Source organism: Musca autumnalis, unplaced genomic scaffold (genome assembly GCF_047663935.1).
Source record: "Musca autumnalis isolate F117 unplaced genomic scaffold, ASM4766393v1 scaffold_2, whole genome shotgun sequence".
In the NCBI taxonomy this organism is placed as follows: domain Eukaryota; kingdom Metazoa; phylum Arthropoda; class Insecta; order Diptera; family Muscidae; genus Musca; species Musca autumnalis.
This window is the reverse complement of record NW_027411755.1, coordinates 91214821-91239788: the sequence shown is the minus strand read 5'-3', so window position 1 is coordinate 91239788 and position 24968 is coordinate 91214821. Positions and strand designations below refer to the sequence as shown.

General features: G+C 33.6%; 1 protein-coding gene across 1 annotated transcript in view; it reads left to right on the top strand.

Moving 5' to 3' along the window:
- The first annotated feature begins 1105 nt into the window (after positions 1–1105).
- The window catches only part of dnt (tyrosine-protein kinase Dnt), a 35774-nt gene continuing 11911 nt past the window's right edge, over positions 1106–24968 (top strand). The window contains exon 1 of the mRNA XM_073968249.1: positions 1106–1807. Coding sequence (XP_073824350.1) covers positions 1657–1807 — 151 coding nt within the window. The 5' untranslated portion in view covers positions 1106–1656. The remainder of the gene's footprint in view (positions 1808–24968) is intronic.

Sequence of the window (24968 nt, the reverse complement as noted above, 5' to 3'; positions counted from 1 at the left end):
ATATGAGTTTTTTTGCCCATTCCGGTCCTTGAATATTATCCGACAATCGCCAAAATCAATAGGCTTCTTCCTGTCTGGGACTTCGTCAACCCCCAAAAATTTCAATCCGATCAAAATTGCAACCTGTACCTTGACTACAAGGCTTAGATGGACGGACCCGCATAGCCAGATCGACTCAGCTCGAAGAGACATTTATTTTAGTCTATATAAGTATAGGTCTACGTCCATTATTTCGAAGTTTTACAAACTTTTGAGCTAAAACGAACTTACATATCGTCACCTGAAATGCCTAAAGACGTAACGGTGACTATATATACCCTCCCCACACCCTAGTGTAGGGAATAAACAATTATTTTTTTTCTTTTCGCGCTACATCAACGATTTTTGATAGGCACATATGTATGTAGGTTAAGAAAAATCCTCCAGTACGAATCCGCTTGCGATCCTATTTTTGATTGATGCAGACAAAATTATTGCGGTTTTATTTCTGTTTTTAAGAAAATCTTGTAATAAAAACGCTAATTATTTTAATGAGCACAATTGTCAATAATCACATGGTTGTTGGTTGGTTGCCACATTCTAGTGACTAAAAGCAAGGATGCATATTTGAATATGAATATTATTTTATATTCGTTGCTTTTACCCATTGCAATTGAGAAAAATAATTTTACAAAAATTAATTACCTATAAATGCCGAGTGTAAAATCGTCAATTTCTAAAATTGGAAATTCCAAAATTCCCATCATATTTAACACAAATTGTAATGTGGACAAATGAAAATAAATTATAACCGTCAACAAGATCAAGCAACCCAAAATCAACAAAGTGGAAGTTATTTAGGGGAAATGTGTGGAAGTTGTTCCCAAGCATTTAGCACAGTGTTATAACACTTTTATAACAGCTAATTAAATATATCCTCTCTTGTTAGGAGAAATAACACTCTCTCACACACTGTTTTGGTTTTCACTCTCACATTCTCCTATCTTGTGTGATGCCAAATTTGTTTTTACCATATATAATTTGTTGGTGTCGCTGTTGTATATTAAACAAAAAACTTGGCACCACTGCGCCGGCCGGACTGTCAGAATAACGAAACAAATTTGTCAGTTTTCAGTTGACAGCTATAATTCAAGAGTGAAGGGTGTGTTGAAGTGCGCTTGTTCCACAACACTCACTACATACAAACAACTTCGGTTAATCTATCAATAATAATAATAAATTCAATATGATTTTGTATTTTAAAACTCCAAAACACCGCTAATTTGCAAAGACGACGTTTGATTTTGTGTTTCTCATATTTTAGTGAATATCTTTGTTTATATTTTCGTTCGGTAATACTTAGTTTGTATACATAAAATTATTGTTGGATAGAAGCATTTTACAAAAGCAGACGAAAATAGAAGAAGAAGAAGACTAAACGAAACAAAAAGAGCATATTCAGAGAAAACTGTGCATGAAGAGAGAGTGAGAGCGTAAAATACAAGATAAATAAAAATAACAAAAACAAAACACGAAAACAAATGAATACTTTATTGTTTATAAACAAAAATTGATTAAATTCTCGTGTCGTGCCTGCAATTGTGATTCGTATGATTATTTTAAATAATAATAAATATAAAAACTAAGTGCCAAAAATATACAAAAACGAAATCTAAAATGGCGTGTTTACATTCATCGCCGCAAACCGTGCCCTTAGCAGCAGTTTGGAAGATGTCACTGGGTTTTGTGTTACTATTCTCAACCATCAATGGATGCTGGGCCCATTTAAATTTGTATCTAAATCCTCAGGAAGTTATGCGTTTATTAGGTAAGTTTCGATAATTTTGTATAGAATTTGTTTGCAGTGTTCTTCAAATAATTTGCAGATAAATAATATGTAGTATCAGCAGGAGAACAGTGTGTGTTTTCTTAATATGTTTGCTTAACTCTTTGTTTTTGTTGACTTTACACGATTGTGTTCCAAAGCAGACATATTTCCGAAAAATTGACTTACTTTATCCCTTTTGTTTGGCTACAATTCGAAGATATGCTGTTGCCTTCCTTGTGCTTGTTATGAGTGTAAATACTTGTCAAATAATCTTTGGAATATTTTTTAGTGCTGCTGCTGTGGAGTGTCTGACTTAAGTAAATATTTAGATGTCGATTTTCCATAGTTCTTAGAAAATCCCATCAGAGATACAATTTGAATATTTTCACGCAACAGTGCTAAAATTACCAACTACAAAATAAAGCATGATAGAAAAGGAACAAATGGTCATTATGAACACGGCATACTGAGAAAACTACAAAAGTAGAGTTCTGCATTTGGGTAATTGGACTGCTTTGCTTTCCTCTACTTCATCAACTTGTGGTGATTTGAATTTGAGAGTATAAATTATGACATTATTGTAAATTCTGGGAAGTAAACCATAATGGATCACATTGTTTTTACAACATATTAAATACCTAGGTATATATTGTTATATGATTTAATCAGCGATTTTTGAATCCAAATAAAGATTCATAGTTCCATATAATTATGGTTAACATGGTGCAATGGTATGCACACCCGCGTTTCACGGTGAAGGTCGTGGGTTCGATTCTCGGTCAGGCAACATCAAATTTTCCACGGTAGCAAAATACACCTCAGTAATTTCCTGAGTATTTCAGCCATGTAAAACTTCTCTACAAAGTGGTGTCTTAAGACACGCCGTACGGACTTGACGATAAGCAGTTGGTCCCATATCGGGGGTTATCATGAGTGACATTTTCCGTGAGTTTTGTCTTTCCGGCGTATCAACTTAAGGGAGGAAATGAAAAAATTCACGGGGAATTGCTTTTCATGATAACCCCCATCATTGATCCAATATTAATCGGGGTGCACTCATTAATATGAGAAGAATCTCCCTTGTCCCGTCGGCGATGTTAGTGGAACAATCATTATTATTATCAAAAAACAAACACTAAAGAAAAGTTGTCGATATATTTAAACATTTCAGCTAAAGAACTGTATTCTGTCTAATCGGTCGGTCTCTGCAATAAAATGATTGAAAATAAAAAGGAAACAGTATCGGTTTGTTCTTGTCTGTATTAGAGACTATCGTCTTGTCCATTCCAATCTTGATGGTAATGTAAATAATTACATTATTAGTTTATACATATTTAACATAATCGCTCGAAATTGTTGATAACAAAATTAGGAGTATGAGTTCTTGCGTATAAGATCAGTAGTGCTTCTTTCACCGGTAAATCGAATGTTTGAGGTCCTCGACAACGTGACTTGAGTACTAGAGCCCAGTGTATGAGCTCATTTAGGACCTTCATCGCTGGAAGCTCTTGTTGATCAATTCACAACATAAATTTTTATTAGAGACAAATATAAATATTCTGATATTTGGTGTAATTAATTTTCGAAAAATATGTTTGTTCCACGATTGTACAAACAACACTACCTGTGGTAAAAATTTCAAAGTTCATCCTGATATTTGCTTTTTAGTTTTGAAAGTAGTAGTAGTCATGTTGTTGTCATACCTCTGCACAATCTCAATCAGGCCAGAACTAGAATACCAAAAGACCACACACATTTTAGAAAATATGCATCTACACAAAAATTGTCTAATATTCATTCAAAACTCTTCAAAACAAAAACAAATTGTTGGGGCAGTATTGACACACTTAAAAATAATATTTCTAATTAGAAGGGAGAGTTGAAAATCTTTTTAATATTATTCTACAATTAGAATAAAAGAAAAGTGTAGCCACTTGAGACAATCGACTACAATTGTTTACATTAACAAATGATGTTTATGAAAAATTATTATATTGTATCTATTTTGAATGACTTGTAGTTTGTTTGTTTATTATGCCCCACGTACAGTAAGAGTCCAACCAACCATTACCACTCTGCATGAACGTCAAACATATTTGGAATATGTGTGCATACATAATTTATGACTTGTAATAATTAAATAAATATTATTTTTCTTCTTTTGTATTTAAATTTCCATAAATGCACCACCACCTCGGCCCTTATTAATTAGACATAGACAAGTAGGCAGACCGACGGACGGATGGATGAATGCATAAGCGGATGCTCATACTTATTTAGTAAGCAGCCAGACAGACAGGCGGACGAAGGGTCGGCCTAGTTAAGACGCTTTAACTATCCAATCGACACTTACATGCATTCCTGATGATTGTTCAAACACAAAAATAGTCTTAAAGAAACACAATTTGTTTGTCGTCACTTTTCCTCTGTGGCATTTTTCTGTCTTTGGCTCAAATCAAATGATGTACTATTGACTGACATTTAATCACCCGTCCTATCTTTTATTTTAGTTTAAAATTGATTGTATCTTGTCGTTGATTGTAGAAATTCCAACACAACTAATTTATTACTTTGCTCCTTGGTCGGTTGGTTGTAGGCAAATTCGGTTTAACTCTTCATGTGCACATGTTTTCATTAATGGTTTCTGTTTCTCGTAAAAAAGGTTTAGTTCATGCTGAAACTGAGATTTGTGTGCCCTCTTAGAAACATGTTTAAATTTAATTGGTTTCTGGCTTGTGAAATCTGCCTAATTGCGGTGCTGGCTGATATGGTGTGTAGCTTAATAATTTGTGGTGAAATGTTGTATAACATTTGATCATCAATCATTCGATTTGTTTTCCTGAAAACTGTTCGAAACTTATTACCATCATGATTGACTTGAAAGTGTCTGACTGACTGATTACATAAATCTTGTGGGTCTGCTATACATCATTACATCATTTAAAATCGAAGGGCTTCAATATGCGCCCTATTTGGCTTGTAAAGGAAAAATATATTCTTTCTGAGGGTAAGCATATCAATCTGCTGTGTGATTTGTTTTCGTTGCCAAACTAATTGTTGTTAGTTTACATGTTGCCATATCATAGCCAATTATGAATCATTGGACAATCTCAATTACATGGCTGATTGTTGCATTAACCTAAATTAATTTCCAATAAGTAGCCATAGCCAAATCAATTTACTTGAGTAATGTGTATTAATAATAATAATATTAGAGGCAAGTATAAAACAAAATTCAGATGTGGAGCTAGGAATATTGTTACTGGGTTATATACTTATACTGGTTTATATTCTGGTTAATGACCCTATTACATGAAAAAACACATGTCTTTGTTAATTGGTACTAAGCTAATTATGCATGCAGTTCAGTTCCATTCTGCGAAGTCTCTCCTTTTATTTTTCACAAGAAATGTCTTTCTTTGTCTATTTATGAGAACATGTTCTTAATGTGTGTATGTCTTAATTTATGTGGATGATCTTCGACAAAAGTTCTTTCACTGTAGCATATCTTTGTTTCCAATGAATCTATAGATATCTTGGGAAAAAAGGTTACATTTGTCTTTGCCGTTGTAAGTTTATGTTTTCTAACTTCCATGAACCACTATTGTTACTGTTCCGTTTATGTTTTTTGTTTGAATTTAAATTTTTATTGAGACATCTTCAGCTTGATTCCCGTCATTGTCAGTGGCCTTTTGTTGCCTTCCCAACAGAAAAACTCAAATAATTAAGACACGCCACACGCTTAATAAACAACCACTGTGACATTCGGTCTTTTTATTGAATTACCTAATCTAAAATTACAAGAAAAATGTTTGGAAATATTCTAAGAAATTAAAATATCATAAAGTTTTATTATATGGGACAATAGGGCATCATAAAGCAGCCCACAAACATTTTTGGTGCAAAGGGAATCCAATAAATTGCATAAACTCTGGCATTTCACATAGACATCGAAGCCGCATGATACTATTTCCATTCGATACTGAGCAACAAATATAGGACTGGCAATGGTAGTGGGAATTTATGTAAATAATTCTAAAAAATGCATTGGAAACTGCTACTATACATTGCTGGCGGGGAGAACATTTTTTCGATGTTTTCGGCCTTTAACAATTAACACTCATTTAAATGTGGCAAATAAACCAAAAACAAACTAAACGCATAATTAGTTGCATGCATAGCTTATGAGGCGACAACAACTGACTTTGCCGTCATTGAATGTGGATTCATCTGTGCTCCTGTTAATATGACGAATAAATTGGCTGGCGGCTATTGAGGGTGTGGGTGGGGTAGAAAACGATGTCATCAATGTAATTATTCGTGCACATGGTGTGTTGATGTTGTGGATGTTTGCCCCTATTTTTGTGCAGGCATGCATAAACATTCAATAGCCAGCTAATGATGTTCAGAGGAGCACAGCGGCTGCAGTTGAATTCCTGTTTTTTATGGGATCATAAATTTGCCCGTGTTAATATGCCGCTTGTACATGGAACTAGTTGTAGAATATAAAGTTACTAGTTATCTCCTACAGAGATCAGGAGGTCAGTGGCTCAATCCCTGGTAATACTATATTAGTTAAGACACTTGAAGTCGGCTATAAGGAGGCGGGTCTACTTCTTATGATTAAAAATCAAGTTTATGTCCCCTTTGGCATGATCGAGGGAAATCATATCGAGAGAAATCATTCTATTTGTGTACTTTAATAGCTTTTATTCGCCCTATTTAAAATAAAGAGTGGTATCACTAAGTAGTAGGAAAATCATAAAATTTAGTGAATTTCACAAGCATTAGTATTACTTAATATGTAGTAGCATGGTTTATGTTGGCACTTACACTGCAACTGGGTATGTATGTGGCTGCTTCAAGTGTACCATTTATGTGCATATTTTGCATTATCTGACATAGCATCCAACACCGAACTATAAAATCATAAAAAATGTCACTCATATGTCGACACATTCGAACGAAAATGACGAGCGTACACAATGTGGTTCAACCATACCTAAATGGGTTGGGTCGAAAAATATCGGTCCGCAATATTACAGCAAAAAAAAACATATATAAACATCGATAAAAAAATACAGATAATCATCCGAATAACCCATTTTCCATAAAAAAGTATAACTTTCGGTATGAGTTTGTTGTGTTTTTTCCTCTTACAATACGCGATCCTTTGACACAGTTGTGCAACGTCAAATGACTATTTATGCTCTTCACTTGATGCCACTGCTACTGACAGATATACCACAAACTGACTTTTAGTTTTGCCATGAGGGTGTAATATTTAGTGGAGTAGCTGATATCGTTGTCCATGAAGACAATTTTTAATTTCGACATTTGTAAATTTTTGTGTGTGTTTTTTATGCACATTGAAGTGTCCAAACCCCTCTCAAACTCAACCAAAGCCTCAATTTAGTACTACTGTTGTGGTGGGAGTTCATTGTCGTCGCTGTTGCCGAAATTTATGTTCTGACAACCATCATTTCAAATATGGATGGTAGCTGGGTCTCATTGACATTGCTCCTTCTTCGAAATTGTTTTTTTATATTCCTCACCCGTTTTCTCGTCATCTCTTCAAAATGTTGCCACTAAATCATTTTAATTTTGATCAATTTATTACTAAAAGCAAAAGAATTTCAATGATTTACTTTGCCGTTTTTTAGCATTTATTGTTGAGAATATTGTATGGGACAGAATATTGAAAATAAATATTCATTGAGACGTGATCATTTAATGAGAAAAGGAAACAGGCATTGATATTAATGAGTGTTTGCGGATAAAAAAGGCTTGGTATATAATATGACGAAAATAAAATGTACATACATATATGCATAAATGATGTCATTCTCGAGTAAATTTTATAAGGTTCTTAAATTTGGTTGTCTTTAACAATTAGGTATGTTCTACTTAGAAAAATATTGATTTTACAAAATACAAAATTTAATATAAATAAAGAACAAATTAAAAAAAAATAAGTTACAGTGTTTTATTTATAAATGCCCTGAAAACTGGAAAATAATTTATTCTCTTAGCCTCAAAAAGTATATTCTTCTTCATGATGGAATCTCTCAAATAAAACGCTTGCCGTTCAATTTTGTCACCATTTTTAATTTAAATGCAAGCGTTTTATATGACAGTTTGCACCATGAAGAAGAATAAACTTTTTGAGGCTAAGCGAAAAAATTATTTTCCAGTTTTCAGAGCATTTATAAATAAAACAATGCAACTTATTTTTTTTAATTGTTTTTTATTTTTAACTTTTCAGTATTTTTTTTTTACCACTGAGAACTCTATAACTAAATTACAGCCAATTAGGCCGAAAATGTCGATAAATACTTTAAAATGTCTGAAATCGGGAGCTACAGTTATATGGGGACCAAAACCTGGACCCATGTCCACAAATTTTGATGGGGAGGTTTCTGTACCAAATGCCGAGTTACAGCCAATTCGGACTAAAAATGAACATAAAATCCTCAAAATAACTGAAATCAAAATTCCAAATCTGTAAAGTGTGCAAAGTTTTAGTTCGATTTTCGACCACAACTGTGTGGAAAATGAGTTACTAGATTTGAACTAAACAGTCGCCAAAGCAAGTTAAATAAAACACTGTTAAAAGGAAAAAATATAAAACCCAGATTTGTTTGTTGTGTTTGTTGATGTAATGTACAATCGTTGTAGGAACATCCCCAAGAGTATCAAACATATTACGAAGGGATGCTAAAAATACGTTTTCATTCTATCACAACAGTTCTGATTGCATGTGAAGCAAGCTTAGACCCGATCCACACTAGAGTAATTTCACTGAAATTTTGACATTAAATTTTTCGTTTTTCGGGAAAAACTAATAATTTCGAGAAACTAGTATACACGTGTTCGTCATTTTGCCTTGCGACAATATTCGTTTGAAACAAACACACGTTTTTATTTCACATTTTCTTTCACTTTCATGTCAAAATTTCTGTGAAATATAGTATGGACCGGGACTTACCATTGTTCTCCACCGTATAATTCCAATGTCACACAATCTCCTTGTTGTCAAAACTACATCCATTAAGCTTGGTATAATATAGTTTCACATTACACGACGACCTTCAACTTTTGTATACCCTCATTACATGATTCAATCAATCTGTATGCCTATAAAATAACTATTAAATTATTGATGTATACATTTGTGTAACTAATACATTAAAACCTCTAGTTGAAAGAGCTTTAACCCGATTGTTTACAATTAATCCTGATTAAATATTTCATTGGTAAAGTTCATTCATCTTTTAGTAGACTTTATTCACATATGAACAAATAATCTTCATATTTACATACAAATCAATTATTAAGTTACAACAATGGCTTATTAGTAGTTTAATAATAATAATATGTATATTGTTATTCCCCATTTGATTGTTTATCACCTCCATCTACTCTCCCTGATCTTTTGTTTCGTTCGCAATCGTAACAATGACAAGACATGGAACATTTCAGTTTTAGTATATATATAAAAAAATAAAAATAAAAGAAAAATGGTTGCTATTATGTGTGTTCGTTTACTCAAAATTTGTACGATTTGTTACTGGATGTTGTTCGTTAACTCTACAGTACAATGCAAAAGACCTTAGTCGCTTACAAGAAGTTACTGGACTTGTACAAATTTGTACAAATTATCGAGTAAACGAACACACCTATTGTCTGATGTTCTTTTATAGCAGTCATCACAACAGTGATAACCCTTCATTTGAATTCTAAGAAGAAACAAAAACTCGTTGGTAATGATGATGTTAAGCAAGCTGTGGAAGAAAATGGATTGAAATGTAATAAAGCAGAGTGTCTAACAGACAAAACAAATAAAACTTGAATGTAAATATAGAGCAAATATCAATAGTGTGGTGGGATATAATATGTTCTGTGTGGGTGAGGTACTAGTTTTCGATTTACTACATAGTACAATTTCTAACATTTCCATATTTACACATGATTTTGATATGGATGTATCTGGTTATTCGATGTATTTTGAAGGGTACTCAATAATTTGTATTTCTTGCTGGCGCACTTCAAATTTATGGTGTTTTTGGGGCTTTTCACCAGAGATCATAACTTCTAAGCCATAAAATTCACAGAAACTAGACGTCGTAGAAAGTAACAAGGTTGTCATTGCCACTCCCGGTAGCTTTCTTACTACACAAATCATTAACAATTGAGGGTAGACATGATTTAACTAACATGTTAGTAATTCTTATCCTTATTGTTCTGTTTACTTTTCAGAAACGTCTTATAGTTTATCTTACAACTTTGTATGACATAAAATGCACAATATGCGCATCTTTCAGATGATTGGGTTTTGCCTAGATTGGAACCATTGTACCCGCGAATGAACAAGGCTACTGACTGCAGGAGGCCTAAAAACAACAGTAGGTTGGGTGCAAGATTTTGGTTTCTTGTTGTTGTTTTTTTTTGTACATTTATTATCTCCTACAAACGTCACGTATTATATCGGTATTTACGCAACACTGATTTTGTTATTGAACTGTGCCTGTCTTTGTCGTTCTGCTGCTTGCTGCTGCTGGTTGCCGGCAATTCGGCTGCTTGTGAAATGAAATCGAAGCTGCTATAGTTTGTTGCACGGCATCTTAATACATACAACGAATGAGAGTTTATGTTTTATGCCTTCGACAAGATTCTTATCAGTGTTCATTGGTTTTGTTTTTTTTTTCGTTTTCTGCTCCGCGTTCAGTTTTGGGTTTCTTAAGAAATTCAAAATGCTCTTATCTTTCGATTTAGTTAACTAGTTGTCTTATTTTAACTCCAACCACCCAAATGCCGACAATCTGTGAACATTGCTGTCATATTATCCAGTTTTACATGCACGTCTGAGATAAGAGTTTAAAACAATCAAAAAATCGACAAATACCCCTTTTGTGGACAGAAGTGAATGCAAACGTGTATTTATAATAACGTTTTTGGTGTGGAACTAAGACAGTAGAAAATAAAAAAAAAAATAGTAGCACTGTGATATACAAAGCTATTACTGATATATAAAATGACCATCATGTAGTATATTAACATCTTTATTTCTCGCCACATTATAGCAGATGTCCCATTAACCCCAACCGTGTAAGTGTTTAGTTATCCAACATAATTGACATGTTTTACACTCATTAGGTACATTTTTCTCGCCATTATACTGATTGAAATGGATTGCAAATGTTTTTCCTTTTTCAACTTTAAGGGCCATTTATTTTCAATATGTAAATTCTTACGAATTTACTGCGGCGGTATCAAGTGCTTGGGTGTGAACACTCCGTGAAAATATTTACGGCAATTCGTGCATTACTTGGGAGTACATGTTTAAAAACAAATTATTCTTATTACAACAAGCAGGGAGTCTGCCGCTGTTGTGGCAGAACAAACAAGGAAAATTACTTTTCGTATTAGTAGAGTGTTTGGAAAGAAATACTTCCTTCAAAATTGTAGTACTCTGATGGTGCCACTAATGCAAAACGACAACAACGACCACAAATCTTCCAAACATACATTCTTTGGACGAACAAGGAAAACACTTATTGGCTGGCGTACTGATTGTTGGTTGGGTACTGCTTCTACATCTGCTCTTAGCTATTAGTACATTGACTGCAGCGTATATTGCGGTTGTCCCTACAACAATCGCCGTACATTTTCCCTCTGTCTGTCCGCAAGCCACCAACTTGTTCTGGTGTTTGGCATTATCCATGGCCATACATCATCACAACAACATTGTCCGTAATTTGTTTTTCTAAAAATGAGTAAAAGATTATTATTAAAACAAAAATTGCTGCAGCCAAAGAAAATACAATCGAAATTATGGTTGAACGCTTAGAATAGAATAGTCTACTAAATTATTGCAAAACCAAAATTATTACAAATTTTTAAATAAAACATCATTTTATTGGTATAAATAAATATCATTATTAATATTTTTGTTAACAATACAATTCTTACACTTGTTTATTAATATAATAAAATAAAAAGTAGCTAAATTTCACTAAACATTTTCTTAAAATTAACAAAAATGAGTACAACTCATTATTTGCACTGCCAACTAAAGAATTGCAAAATTCACAACTTTTCAGTTTTTACGGTATTTTTCGAAAAGTTGGTTTTAATATTTCCTATGCCCACATTTGGCATCAAAAACAGCTTGTAAACGTATCTGAATTTAATAAATAAGTTTCGGTATGTCATATTCCAATGGTATTTTTTAGCCATTCTTTTTTAATGCATTTTATTTAGTCCCCCAGGTTAGTGGGCGACCTATTCCCGACTTTTTTCTTCAGGTGTACCCATAAATTGTCGATGTTGGGTTAATATTTAGGCTTTGGACTGGGGTGTCAATGACTTTGGTGCAGTTGTATAACAACCAAGTCCAACATAAATATGATTTATGCGTAGGGTCGTTGTCTTGGTAGTATTCATATTGCAATTTTTTGCATTTTCAGGGTCAACAGGTCCAAATTTCTTGACGTTTTTGGTTAAATAATTTTTTAAACACGTAAATAAACGTACTCTGAAATTGTTTCCTACAAAATCTGAATGTCACCAACGTCACTGCTTGGTATACAACCCAATACCATACTTGACAGTTTTCCGAACTTTGCGGTATGTATTAAATTCTTGTTTTCCATGGCTATAAAGGGGTTTCGCAGTACTTTTTGAGGCCCATCGTGATAGTACAACATAATTTTAGTCTTATCAGAAAATATAACGTCATCCCAATACTTAAGATGGCATGAAAAGCTGTCTGTAACAAGTCTGAATAGTTTCTATATGTTGTGCTGGGAGGGCAATAGTTTTTACCTAGACACTCATGATGAAGGGTTGCTATTATGTAGCACTTTTCTGACTTTTCCATGTGAAACACTTACTCCAAATTCTATTTTGATTAGAAAAAGCAATTATCTGGTGCTGCTTTGGGGTCTTTCGTCGATTTCTTTAATCAGTCTCCTGCCAATTCGTGGATTTACTACTTTTGGCCTAGAATGTGACGTCTTTAGTTTGAACCTGCCTTCTCTCTCGGTGCGGTATATGATGTTGCATATAGTTATCAGCTTATGAGAGGTGATTTTAGCGATTTCTCTGGCGGGTTTACCATTATTATAATTGGAATAGACCAAATGTAGCATATTTTCCGAAATCCGTTTACCTGAGTTTCCCTTTTTCTGAATATACCGCCTATGTTACACACAGAACAATTAATTTATGATCAAAAATTATGGGTTTACATGTCCGAATATCATAAAATCATAAAAACCCTTAATTGAAAAAAATCGCAGGGAAAATCCCACGATTTTATTGCACATTCATTCATTTTGCAATTATTTAGTTGACACCACAAAAACCAGGTACCTATACTTTTTGCCCTTTGTTTTTGTAATTTACGACTGATTTCTGCATTTTTTGGCTGGATGTTGTCATTAACTGGTAAATCAACAGATGTGTACAAAAAACCCAACATTATTGAAAGAATTTCTTGTAGTAATTCCTAACTAAAAATCTAAATGTTTAACAATTCATCTTTTGCAATAATATAGTTGACTAACTGTATGTGCTTCATTAAAGCGGGATTGTACTGCTGCATAGTGGTTGGTTGGTTGCTGTTGTTTTCTTTTGTCGCTGCTTCGTGAGAAGGGGGATTGAAAATATAAAATACTATGTGGCAAAGTACCATAAACTCTTAAGTATTTAAATAATATACAAATAGCTTGTTTTTATTTTATACATTCATAAGATAAGAGCAATAATAACAAATGCATCTACAGTAGCAGCCACTTGAGTGATGGACCGACCGCCAGCCCTCAAGACTTGCTCCATGTGTTTACTGCTTATGTGGGGCGAGTGTGAGAACTTAACAAAAACAATTTGTTTTTAATACCACACACAAATTATTCTAAATCTTCCATAGCAAAACAACAACAACAACAAAAAACAATTTAGAAATTAAGGACTTTTCTTTTAATCCTAGATGTATTTCAAATCTATTCTTTTGCTTAAGAAATATGCAGACGTTTCCTTTGTCTGGCTTTATTCATTTCTCTGGTAGTTTGTTCTTGTCCACTAGATACGAGAGATGTTGACTTGTTTTGTCATGTATTCGATATGTATTTCCGTTCAAATTGTCGTCCTCTTGTAACAAGTGTATTCTTCGAGTCTGTTATTTTCTTCCCTTTGCCCAAATTATCTATAATAAGTATTGCTTTTGGTATATTTATTTTTGTAATGCATAAACAATTTCATAACTGGAGGTTTTATTTATGGCTTTAAAACTTGATTCTGACCATTGATAGCAAAAATCTTTTCATTTATTCTGCTATTTCACATTAAAATAAAAAGTTATATCTGATAAAGGAAACTTTATAAATCGAGAACATAAGCGCATACATATATATTTATATTTACTTCTGATCCCTAAACCCAATTACCGAATTCTATATTGAAACTTTTTATTTGTTTTTAAAAAATATGTAATATATCAATTTTCTTTTCCTTTTTAGGTAAGTTTCAAAACAAAAATAATCCATTCGAAACCCGTTAACACGTTTTGTGAGTAAACCCAAACCAACATTTGTAAATATATCCTTTTTTCTTCACTGAAAATAATTTTTATGCTGAGGTCTGTGAGACCATTTTGAATAAATTTCATTTGATGTCGTTGATTCTGTTACAAAACATTGGTATGGAAATTTCTTTGAGAAATCTGTATATGAGTGAATGAAGACGGAGAGTCTTTGCCTGTCAAGCCAACTTTTTAGTTTATGTAAAAATGTTGACTTAAACTTAAAATGCAATGCAATTTTTTGTATTCTTTAAGAATGACAAATCTAACAAAATCAAGCTTTTGGTTAGTCCTAACTGGCGACTAGCAGCCAGCCACGAGGCTGGCTGTTCCGCAACTTTCTGCATAATCTACATTCTGTTATTATTGGCCTTTGTCATTCGTCTGCCCATTTTCGCACAAAGTTTTGTGGCATAAAATATAAGATTTAATGAAATTCGAAACTATTCTGTTTTTATTTAAACTTTAACTTGCAAATGTTTTATCTTATTTGCCACACTGGACTAAGGAGAAGGAAACCAAGGACAACAAAAAAGGGGCGCATGATAAATCTATTCATATTCAAATGAATTCGTAATATCTGCAAGAGAGGCTAAATGATCCAGTCCACATCAACACCGTTTCAAAAAAGAAGAAACATACATGTTATGATTTAAATAACAATATAGTCAGTTGTTCCGGATATTGTAATGTTTTTCTCATTAGATGTAATGGTAGTGTTGTATTCTATTCTCTGCGTATATCAACGAGTGCATCCAGTTTCTTATTAGCCAACTAAGTAACGTACTTTTTGTCGACGAGTCCGAAACGTCTGAAATACCCAGGAAATGTCGCCAAAATTACGCTGAGGGGTGTTTTTTGTTGTTTTCTTTTTTAAGTTGGAAACGGTGTAAAAAATTCTCAGCCCAAAAAACATTGTTGTAGTATGATGAAACTGAAGATGTAAATGATATTTTGTTGTTGTTTTGTTTTCGATAACAACCAGTGAGTGACTGACGACAGACGTACTATTTTGTTTGTCTTTTTTTCCTGTATTTCGTATGTTCAACCATCCTTCCATTGCATGCAACCATGTAACTCATTCTCATATGTTAGCTGTTGCCTTTGCTGCTGCTGCATGCATTGACAAGAATTGTTGTTATAGCATTTGAAAAGCCATCATCAAGTAGTCAACAATTTTGTGGCAACATAACATTGCAACGGGCAATCAGGCGCGCTTGCAACAAACATCCATTCGTTTGGACAACCAGGCAGGCAGCCAGACGGCAACATGTTTGCTTTGCTTAGATTTCTTGTTTTGTATGTTAATGTCGCCTAATCAATCTCTTTTCAGTTTTTCTACAGCTGTTGTTGTTGTTGCTGTGAGATGTTGTCCGCACAGATTTGCTGCCTGCAAAATCATATTATTTCAAATTCATAGATATGTTGGAATAAATTTGTTCACAAATACAACAAAGTTGTAGAAACAAAAAATCAAGACCCTCCCAAACGCCAGTCTACGGTGTAGGTGCCTACACAGCAATATGGCTAAGATGTCAGGCGTCAAACCTCCATCCATTACCAATGTTCACAGAGTGCTTGCTATATTTACAACAAACATATGTATACCAGCAAATTATTTTCATAAATTTTCTTCATTCATTGGGGAACCAAACAGATTCTTTTTACCAGAATAAATTTATCAGAAGTAGCCTGGTTATATTCTCCCCTCATTGTAACGATATTTTTAAGGGAGGAGTTGAAGAAGTCACACATAAGCGATTTTAAATTATACACAGATTTTCAGGCAAATATTTAAAATTTTCAATCGCCAACGTAGCTAACACGCCTTCGTTGCCGAACAGGGGAAGCTTGTTAAAAATATTTTACATTGAACTTTCCTTTGGCCAAAAACTAAAATGAAACTGAAATGGAATGTAGAAGCTCAGCACTTATGATGTGATCATCATCATTCTCATCATCAGCAATATCATCCTGCTGCAATAGTCAACACCGAAAAAATTGCTTAGCCTTAGGGTTGTATGAAACATGCACTACATGCCGGATATGTTTGTATGTTTGTTTTTGTTTAGTTTGTATGGATCTGTGTGTGTGTGTGCCCAAACTATCTGTTAACAGAAAACTCGTGCATATATCTTGGAGTGTGAGATGTGTCAGACTTGTGGGGATATTTGGCATAAGTTCAAGAATTGCTGGAGAATTTGTTGCACAGAAAGTGCTTCTGGTGATGGTGGTTGATGTTACTACATCAACTGTGGGTGCTGAATAATGTTATTGGCTACAAGTCGTCAACAACATTCGAACAAAGGCAACAGCAGCATCATCATCTCTATCCGCATGATTGCCTTCATCGGCATCATCCTTGTGCACATCTCGAAAACAAAACTTCTTTTTCATACAAAAACATCAGTGTATAAAAGTCATGTGCTTCGTGTGTTGTGTTCTTTTGCCTTTTTTCAGCATAGCTTTTGCTCTGTGCGCTGTATTTGAAGCTTGTTGCTGCAACCAAATCTTATTTTCAAAATCTTTCGACATTCATCGTTTCTTTATTTCCGTGTATGTCAGAGTTTTAACCTTTGGCCTGATATTTGAAACGATTTGACACCATCTCATAACTTGCAACAAAACTTGGAAAATAAAAAGAAAGTTGGAAATAAAAAGAGGAAAAAAATTGTCACCAAAGATGAGCTTTAAAAAATATGTATTGATTAGCTCAAACTTTCAAATATGAATCTCATGTTATAAAAGTTGTTTGCGGCGCATTTAGTTAAATTAGTAGTCAATATAAATGGGAATATGTTTATATTTAAAATAAATTGTTAAAACACTGTTTATCGAAAGTTTTCACCCGATGGCGTGTTTTAAATTGTATAAAAATATGTTAACAAAATGAACAAATTATGTTATTGAGTGTATGTATCACTGAATGAATTTTTTGCTTTTGTTGACCCTATGTTTCATCTGAAGGTTAAAAACTACTTCCTTGAAACATTCATACATATATGTATTTGTTTTGGCATATGTGCTCAGTTGTTGAATAAATGTCTGAAGACTATCCTGTCATGATGCCTGGCTGGCTATACAAACAGGCAAAATTAAAATCTTATCAACTGGTGAAAATCTTATAATGTTCTTAGAGTTGTATGTTTACATTTCCATAGACTTCTTATGGCAAAATCAAAGTCGTTAGCATTGCGTGTTCATGTTGTGGTCCCATCATTTGTATATTCAACGTTTCATTTAATTCCTGCCATCACTGACAACAACTGCCCAAAGGTGAAAACAACAAATAATAGTGGTGGGTTTTCTTTCTTTCTCTTCCACATATATTATTTTTTTCTTATGATGAGGAGTCTTTAAAATGAAGGCTTGTTAGTAAACAGCAGGGAGTCAGTCCCTAAAATTTTTTTTTGAAAATCAGATTTGATCTTAAAGTTGAATAAACCGAAATACAATTAACCTTCTAATAATGTTTATTTTTAGATTTTTATTTCTATCCTCTATTTAACTTTTAAGAGAAAAAAGTGCAACTCATTGAGCTGTATTGTTATATTCACTTTTCAATAAACCTTTTTTGAAGTGGAAAATTATAAAACAGATTAAGAATTCTGTTTGAAGAGGGTTGGGCTTTGTCTTCTTTTAATTGTTTGTAATTCCATTTCCGGATTTGAAAATAGAAAATACAGTGGACGCACTTGTGATAGAAACTCATGTAATAATTTGAAATTTATTATAATGAATTACTTAATGTAAACATGTCTTTTTTATTTTAACCAAAATATTTCATTATTAAATTATATTGTTGCCTGATGCAAATTAAATTGTTTTGTCATATTTCCAAAAACTGTCCACACTTAAAAAACACAACTCAACTTGCACGACAGTTGTTAATTGCTATTTTATTTCATTTTAAATTAGATTTAATGTAATTAATTATAGGAAAATGGCAAGCGGATACATGGTATGACATACAAAACAACCAAACAAAAAAGTAGAAAGAAAAAAGATCCAACAAAAAACCATGCACACAGAGAAATAATAAATTTATTATTTGCATAATTTATGACAAACATAATTAAAATGAACACAGCAACTAACTTGAATTGGCACAGAGGCAAAAACCAATTGAGGACAAAACCGAAATTGCAGAAAAACGCCAACTCAACTATTGCAAAGAACTGCTTGCCAACTGAATCAATGTCCATCCTAGTCAATATTTATAATAGTGTTTGTAAAGCAATGAATTATGGAAAATATTGAGTGAAATGGAAGAAAAATGTGCCACAAGTGGCATTAAAAACTTTTTACTATTTTCTAGATCCGTTAAAAATCACATCAATATCAATTCTTTATGGTTTAGTTTATTATAATTTATTTAGGATCATTAAAATTATTGACATTTTGAAAAAAACGTAAATATTAAGCATGGCTTGTTCATCTCGAAGTTTTTATACAAATTGAGGTTATGTTAATTGAGATGTTCGGATAATTGTTAAGACACTTCTCAATTTTCCTGGGCTGCCCCCACTGCTCTTTGGAAGTTAAATCACTCTATCTGTTATTTAAAGGTTTTGACCAACCCTGATAAACCCCTTTTAAATAAATTGTCAATGTTTCTAGACCCTGGGTGACATTTTTCATAAAAATAAATAAATGAATGAAATGAATGAAATTCAAATTTTAGTTCCTTATGTTCCATATCATCGTTGACAAATCAATTTCTTATATCAACATTAGAAGTATAACTTTGAAAAGATACTTTATTTTTTTTTTTCTTCCCGTATTAAAAAATTTTGCTTCTGCTCTTAACCCAAAGCATAATAAAATTAAAACGTGTCAATGTAGAAAAGTGGCCACACTTGTTCTTTAGATTGTGTGCAACGTTTTTCTTTTATTTTTTCCATTCGTATCCCTCGGCATTCCTCAACCACAACAACATAACCATTCTCTCTAGATGGTCTCGTCAAGTCGAAATGCATAAGCAGTGGCAGGAACATCATCTCAAGTGTCTCGAATCATGCTTTTTCCTTTTTCTTTTGCTTTGCTTTGTTTGCCGCGCTCTGTTGTATTTTATTTAACGAGTCTTGTAATAAATTAACAAGCGTTTGCAAATTTTTGACATATGTATTTGCATCACAAACTCTTTGGGCGCGTCAGCAACGACGGTGATACACAAGAAGATGTTGCAGGAAATTTGCATGTGCATATAATTTTTATGCCAAGTCAGCGTGCGCCAAGTAACACCGCTGGAGAAAAACGTGGCTAAAGAGCCCTGGCTAACCAACAGACAGCCGCCAGCCCCAGCATCCAGTGAATGGGTGAGCTTTCATATTCTTGGCTGGCAGCTCCCCACGTTCGTTGCAAAAAAGAAAAGGAACACAACATTCACAACGCTTATTTTCTGCTTATACGCCTAGTCATCATCTCGTTGACTTTGCTGTCCGAATTTACATACTTACGTTTATAGTTATGTAATATTTCACGAAAAGAACTCACATATGGATGTACATAATCCAGGACTCTTAAGGTGTGTGGAGTGTCAGTACCAAACTAAAGAAAAACTTTGTATTTCAAATAGTAGCAGCTGGACTCTTAATTTCCGATGTAATATTAACAATTGAAACCCGCTTCTTTGATTTTACTTCTTGTTGCAAATGAATGGATTTCTATTGGATACTGGATCAACATCATCATGTTCCTCATTTCGTTATAACTTATATATATATACTTGTCAGTATATACAAACTTACTAATTAATCGATGTTGGCAACACTAATGATATATATTTACTTGTTCGTCTCGTGTGTGTCTTTTTGACTTTGTGTCGTGTGAGCCATTCATTCGCACTCTGTGCCGCACTTGTCATGTTGTTACACATCTAAATGTCACTTTTCATGACAGTAATCGCAAACATGCCACAAACGACAACCGTGTGCGATTTTGTAACATTTAACCTTCGGAATTTCTGAAATATGGAGAATTTTAAAGGGAAACTATGCAAAGTAAAAGAAACAAATACTTAAAAAAGTAATTCATGTCTATAGCTATTCACTATAAATTACAACCAACTAATTTCCTCTGGCTCCCAAACTATATATTATCCAAGCGGCACACGTTGTTATTTGCCTACGAAAGAAGCCCAGTTTCATTACGGGTTTTCTTTAAAAATTATACAGAAAACAGGCAGGCATCTTATTTGTCATTTTCATGCGGAAATCTCATGTATCAAACATACCCCCCTACTGTGCGATCACAGCAGTTAGGCAGACAGGATAGGATGACTGGACGGCGGCCGGATGACATGTATAACGCGTTGAGCTCTTCAAATCTTATTGAATGGGGGAAAAGAAGGATAAACCCACAATTTTGTAAATCATGAACAAAAGCTTCTTAGCGAATATTACAACAACAAAACCCAATATTTATATTTTATTGGTTTTGTGCGAAATTTCACATGAAAAGATAAACAAACAATAACCATAACACGCAGTAATGTTGTTCCCCTTTGGTACATTACGGCCTTCTTTGCGGTCATGTTCGGATAACAAACGAAATTATTGCGATGGTGCTGGCTGGTGAGGCGAGGTATGTACCGAAAAGTAAGACACCAAAATTCAGAACTGTCTGTTGTTTGCCTTTCGGTGTCTTTGTCTGTCCATTTATCCAAACACACATCCCTCGGTGGGTCGCTTATTCTGTATGATGTTATGCTGTTGTCGTTGTTACGCCATCATGCCAGCCAAACTCAGTTGGTGGCAGTAGGAAACCAACCAAAAAAACACAAAAACTCTTTCTGAAATGATTTGCAGTTAAAAGCACTATGTGTTTATGTTTTTTTTTTTTTTTTTGTTAAAGTAAAATCGCAGCCTCTATTTTGTATCTTAAAAAATTTGCTGTGCTTTTCGTTTTCATTTTCGCCTTTACCACCGCCATCGTGAGCCTCGTCTTTTTCATTGTCATCATCGACAGCGACAAGTTAACAAGACAAAAAGTCAAGTTGTTTGAATTATGTGATGGTGTTCTACCCTAACCGAATCAACTGTGGGGCCCACATCTTTATGTGCTGCATACATACATATACATATGTGTAAAAAGGGATTTATAAGCTATATTCTTAAAGCAAGAACAAATAACGAACTTAAGTCCAAATTCAAACACAGTGGTTTGTTTAATTGTTCATAAATAATACTTTCAATTAGAAAATGTAGTAAAAAGAGTTGGGTCTGTTACTTTACTTTTAAAATAGTAAAAGTTGTGAACTGCTCTCAGTCAATTGTATGATTCTTAAAGTAAGTAACTTGAAGATAAAGGATGCCTCATAATTATTTGCGCTTAAGAAGTTTACAAGCTGATTATAAGCTATATATAGAAAATCTTCTTCCAAACAGGTTTTGATAAAGATATCATATAGGGTTTAACTTATTTACATTTAAAATCTCCTAAGTACCATGATTTGATAGAAAAAATTTAAAAACGCGAATGGGTAGAATATGCCATAAAATGGAATCGACAGATTTCAGATATTTTAAAGGTTTTCAATGTTGCTGGCATTTACCGCTCTTAGTCCATTCTCAGGGAGTATAAATCCCATTGTTTTATGTTTTATTCTAAAAATCCACACTATTGATAACTTACTGTACCGCCACCGGTTCAAACTAATTTTTATTTTCATTTAAACACTGTGTAACACAGTAAAATATAACCTAACACTTAGCTTTTTTTAAAGCGTTTCTGGCGTTGTGTTTGGCTGTCGCTTTTTGTGAGCAGTTATAAAACAACATTATCGCCTTCGTCATCCCCAGTCTCATTTTCATGATTCGCTTGAATCCCTCAACACAAGAAGGATACCAAAGACAAAAAGCATGCCAATGAACGTACAAAAAATGTTTAGCAAGCCAAGTAGTAGCACAAAACCAAAACGTTGAATGAAAAAAGGTACAAAAATATGGTGTTAAATGGAAAATTATAAATGATTTAAGGACGCCCTATCTATGCTTTGTAATATGTACAAAGAAACAAATGCATGGATGTATATACATATGTATTTCGCACAAAACTACGTCGAGAATATTTCTTGTTAAATTCCGCATGTTGCTTTTGGGATTGGATTTGTGTTATTATCGTCTCTAGTTTTTGTTCACTTTTCTTGCTCTTCGTTCGTTTGTTCATTCATTAATAATTTCTGTCGGTCTTTTTCCACACGGCTAATATTACAAAATTATGAGCCGTACATAATTAAGCCACGAAAAACACCTGTTGATTTGTTAAATGTTTCCAAAACATGATAAAAACAGAATGAATGTGGCATAGTGAGCAATGTAGATGTGTAGAGCGACGACGACATCGCAGCGTAATGCGTGTTGAAAGCTTTTCAACGTGGTCGGTACTTGGTTGGTGGGTGTAACCAACAGATACTCCCTCAATATTCTGCAGCAGCTATTTATACAACAGCACACAAAATGTTTAAAAAATCAATAAAATTTTTTTTTTCAATTGGGGACGTCGGACTGCGATTAATTAAAATAAATGTGTAATAAATGCTAAGTGTGAAGGAATTTCGAAGAAATTCTGTGTGTATTTTTCGTTAGTTCTCTTTTCAATTGCTTCTAGACAAAATTCTTTCAAGTTTATTCAGTAATCATTTTGACAGGGTGACTTTTGTAATAACCGTTTTATGCAAAACAGGACTTCTTCAAGTAGTTCTCTGAACTACATTTTTAATATCATCGCTGATTTGTTAATGTTTTTTTTTTTCAATTTTGCTATTTTTGTCTAATTTAGGTTAGGATATCATTTCATGATTGTTGTTAATCTTTGGAATTTTAATTATATTTTTAATATTTTTTGTTGGGCGATAATAACAATAAAAACTCGACACATAAACACATGCTAACATTGGACAATTGAAACAACATTTTATATCATCGATGAAAGACTGCAAAATATTCCATACGAAAACAACATACGCTATGTAACGACCCAGTCAGCATAGGTATGCAGCCTAATTTTTCTAAAAATGAAAGTGTTAATGGGTAGCAAGGCAATTTTTGTCATCAACTTATCATGTGTGGGCAGATGTATTTGGATTGTTTTCCCTGGAATAAAATTTCATTAGTGTTAGACCTTCCATATTTGTGTCAGGCAATGCCGACCGCAATCGTTGGCATGCCACAACATTTCCAAATAAAATATAAAACTTGTATGTAAAATCCAAAAAAAACACAGAATTTATGATTATGTTTCAGCATTTTATCTACGAACAAAGAATACGATTAGACTTGTTATTTATCGTATAGCATTGAAGGAAGGTGGGGCTGTTGGATCACAATAAGGAAGATTTGATAAAATGTCTTTTAAAACGAAATCAGATCATCGGATTACCGTCATTCAAAAGAATGTCAAGTCAATTGATGCATTTGAACTTCTTGAATTTCTTTAAGTGTTGTGTTTCTTAATAACGGCACACGTGATCGAGATAATTGGATAGATCGTTATCAAGGGTGTAACCGTCTTTTTACGTTTTGGAAGAAACGACTAATCTCTTGTGATGTCTTGGATTGTGTCATTGTAACATTCAGGTAATTAACACATGACTTGATTGAAGATCTCTGCTCGCTCCCACTCTTTGAGTCATTTTCATGTGAAAATCAACAATCTTCTTTTAGTCAATTTCTTGTATGATACCCGCTGTGAAGGTTTGGCCCATGTTTTTGGTTTTCTTTTGAAAAACGCCACAGGGAAACACACATACAGTGTGGTTGTTTCTTTGGTGAATCGTGTTTTGTTGTTGTTGCAGTTGTCATCTGTTTTGATTTTGTTGTTCAAATGATGGCATTTTCCATTGTATGGTTCGTAGGTATTGGTGATGTTTTGATTTCTTTGAAACAAAAGAAATTGAATTTCCCAACAATAAAATCGCGGTCTTCCTCTTGATTTGTGAAGGAAAACATTCACATCTAAAGTCAGGGGTCTTTTTGGTATACAACAAATTGGCAATTTGACATTTTTGTGTCACATTCAAAAAGACTATTTGGTCACGGTAACGACCTGCATAAGCCCTATTTTATGTGATACTATATTCAATCTCTGCAGGAATGGATATCTTCAGATGATTTAGAATACTTTGCAACTTTGAAGTCCGGTATTTAAGTTTATAAATTGTTTAGTGTGGAAACTAATAAAAAGAAAAGGAAATCAAATAGTCGTTATGTGATGTGACTCCGTTAGTTGCAGTACCTTGTCAGGTATGCAATGCTGTTTGCAATTAATGTACAGTATTTTCGATATGCCACACATTCTTCTTTTCACCGTTAACATTGTCACACAACAACGCCCACAGTATGCTATATAGGAGGACATCACTCAATTCAATACTTTGTTTCCAATAAACCGAAATAAATGACAAGGCTCGGTGGCTTCTGGTGTTTCATATGGGGGATTCTGATTGCATTCACTGACTGTTATATCGACCCAGCGCTTGTCAGTTGGCGCATTTGTGGCAGCAAGAACCACAGCAACTAAATCTACTTTCGTTCCTGGTATTGTTTTACTACACTCGAAGGTGGAAAAGGGGGAGGA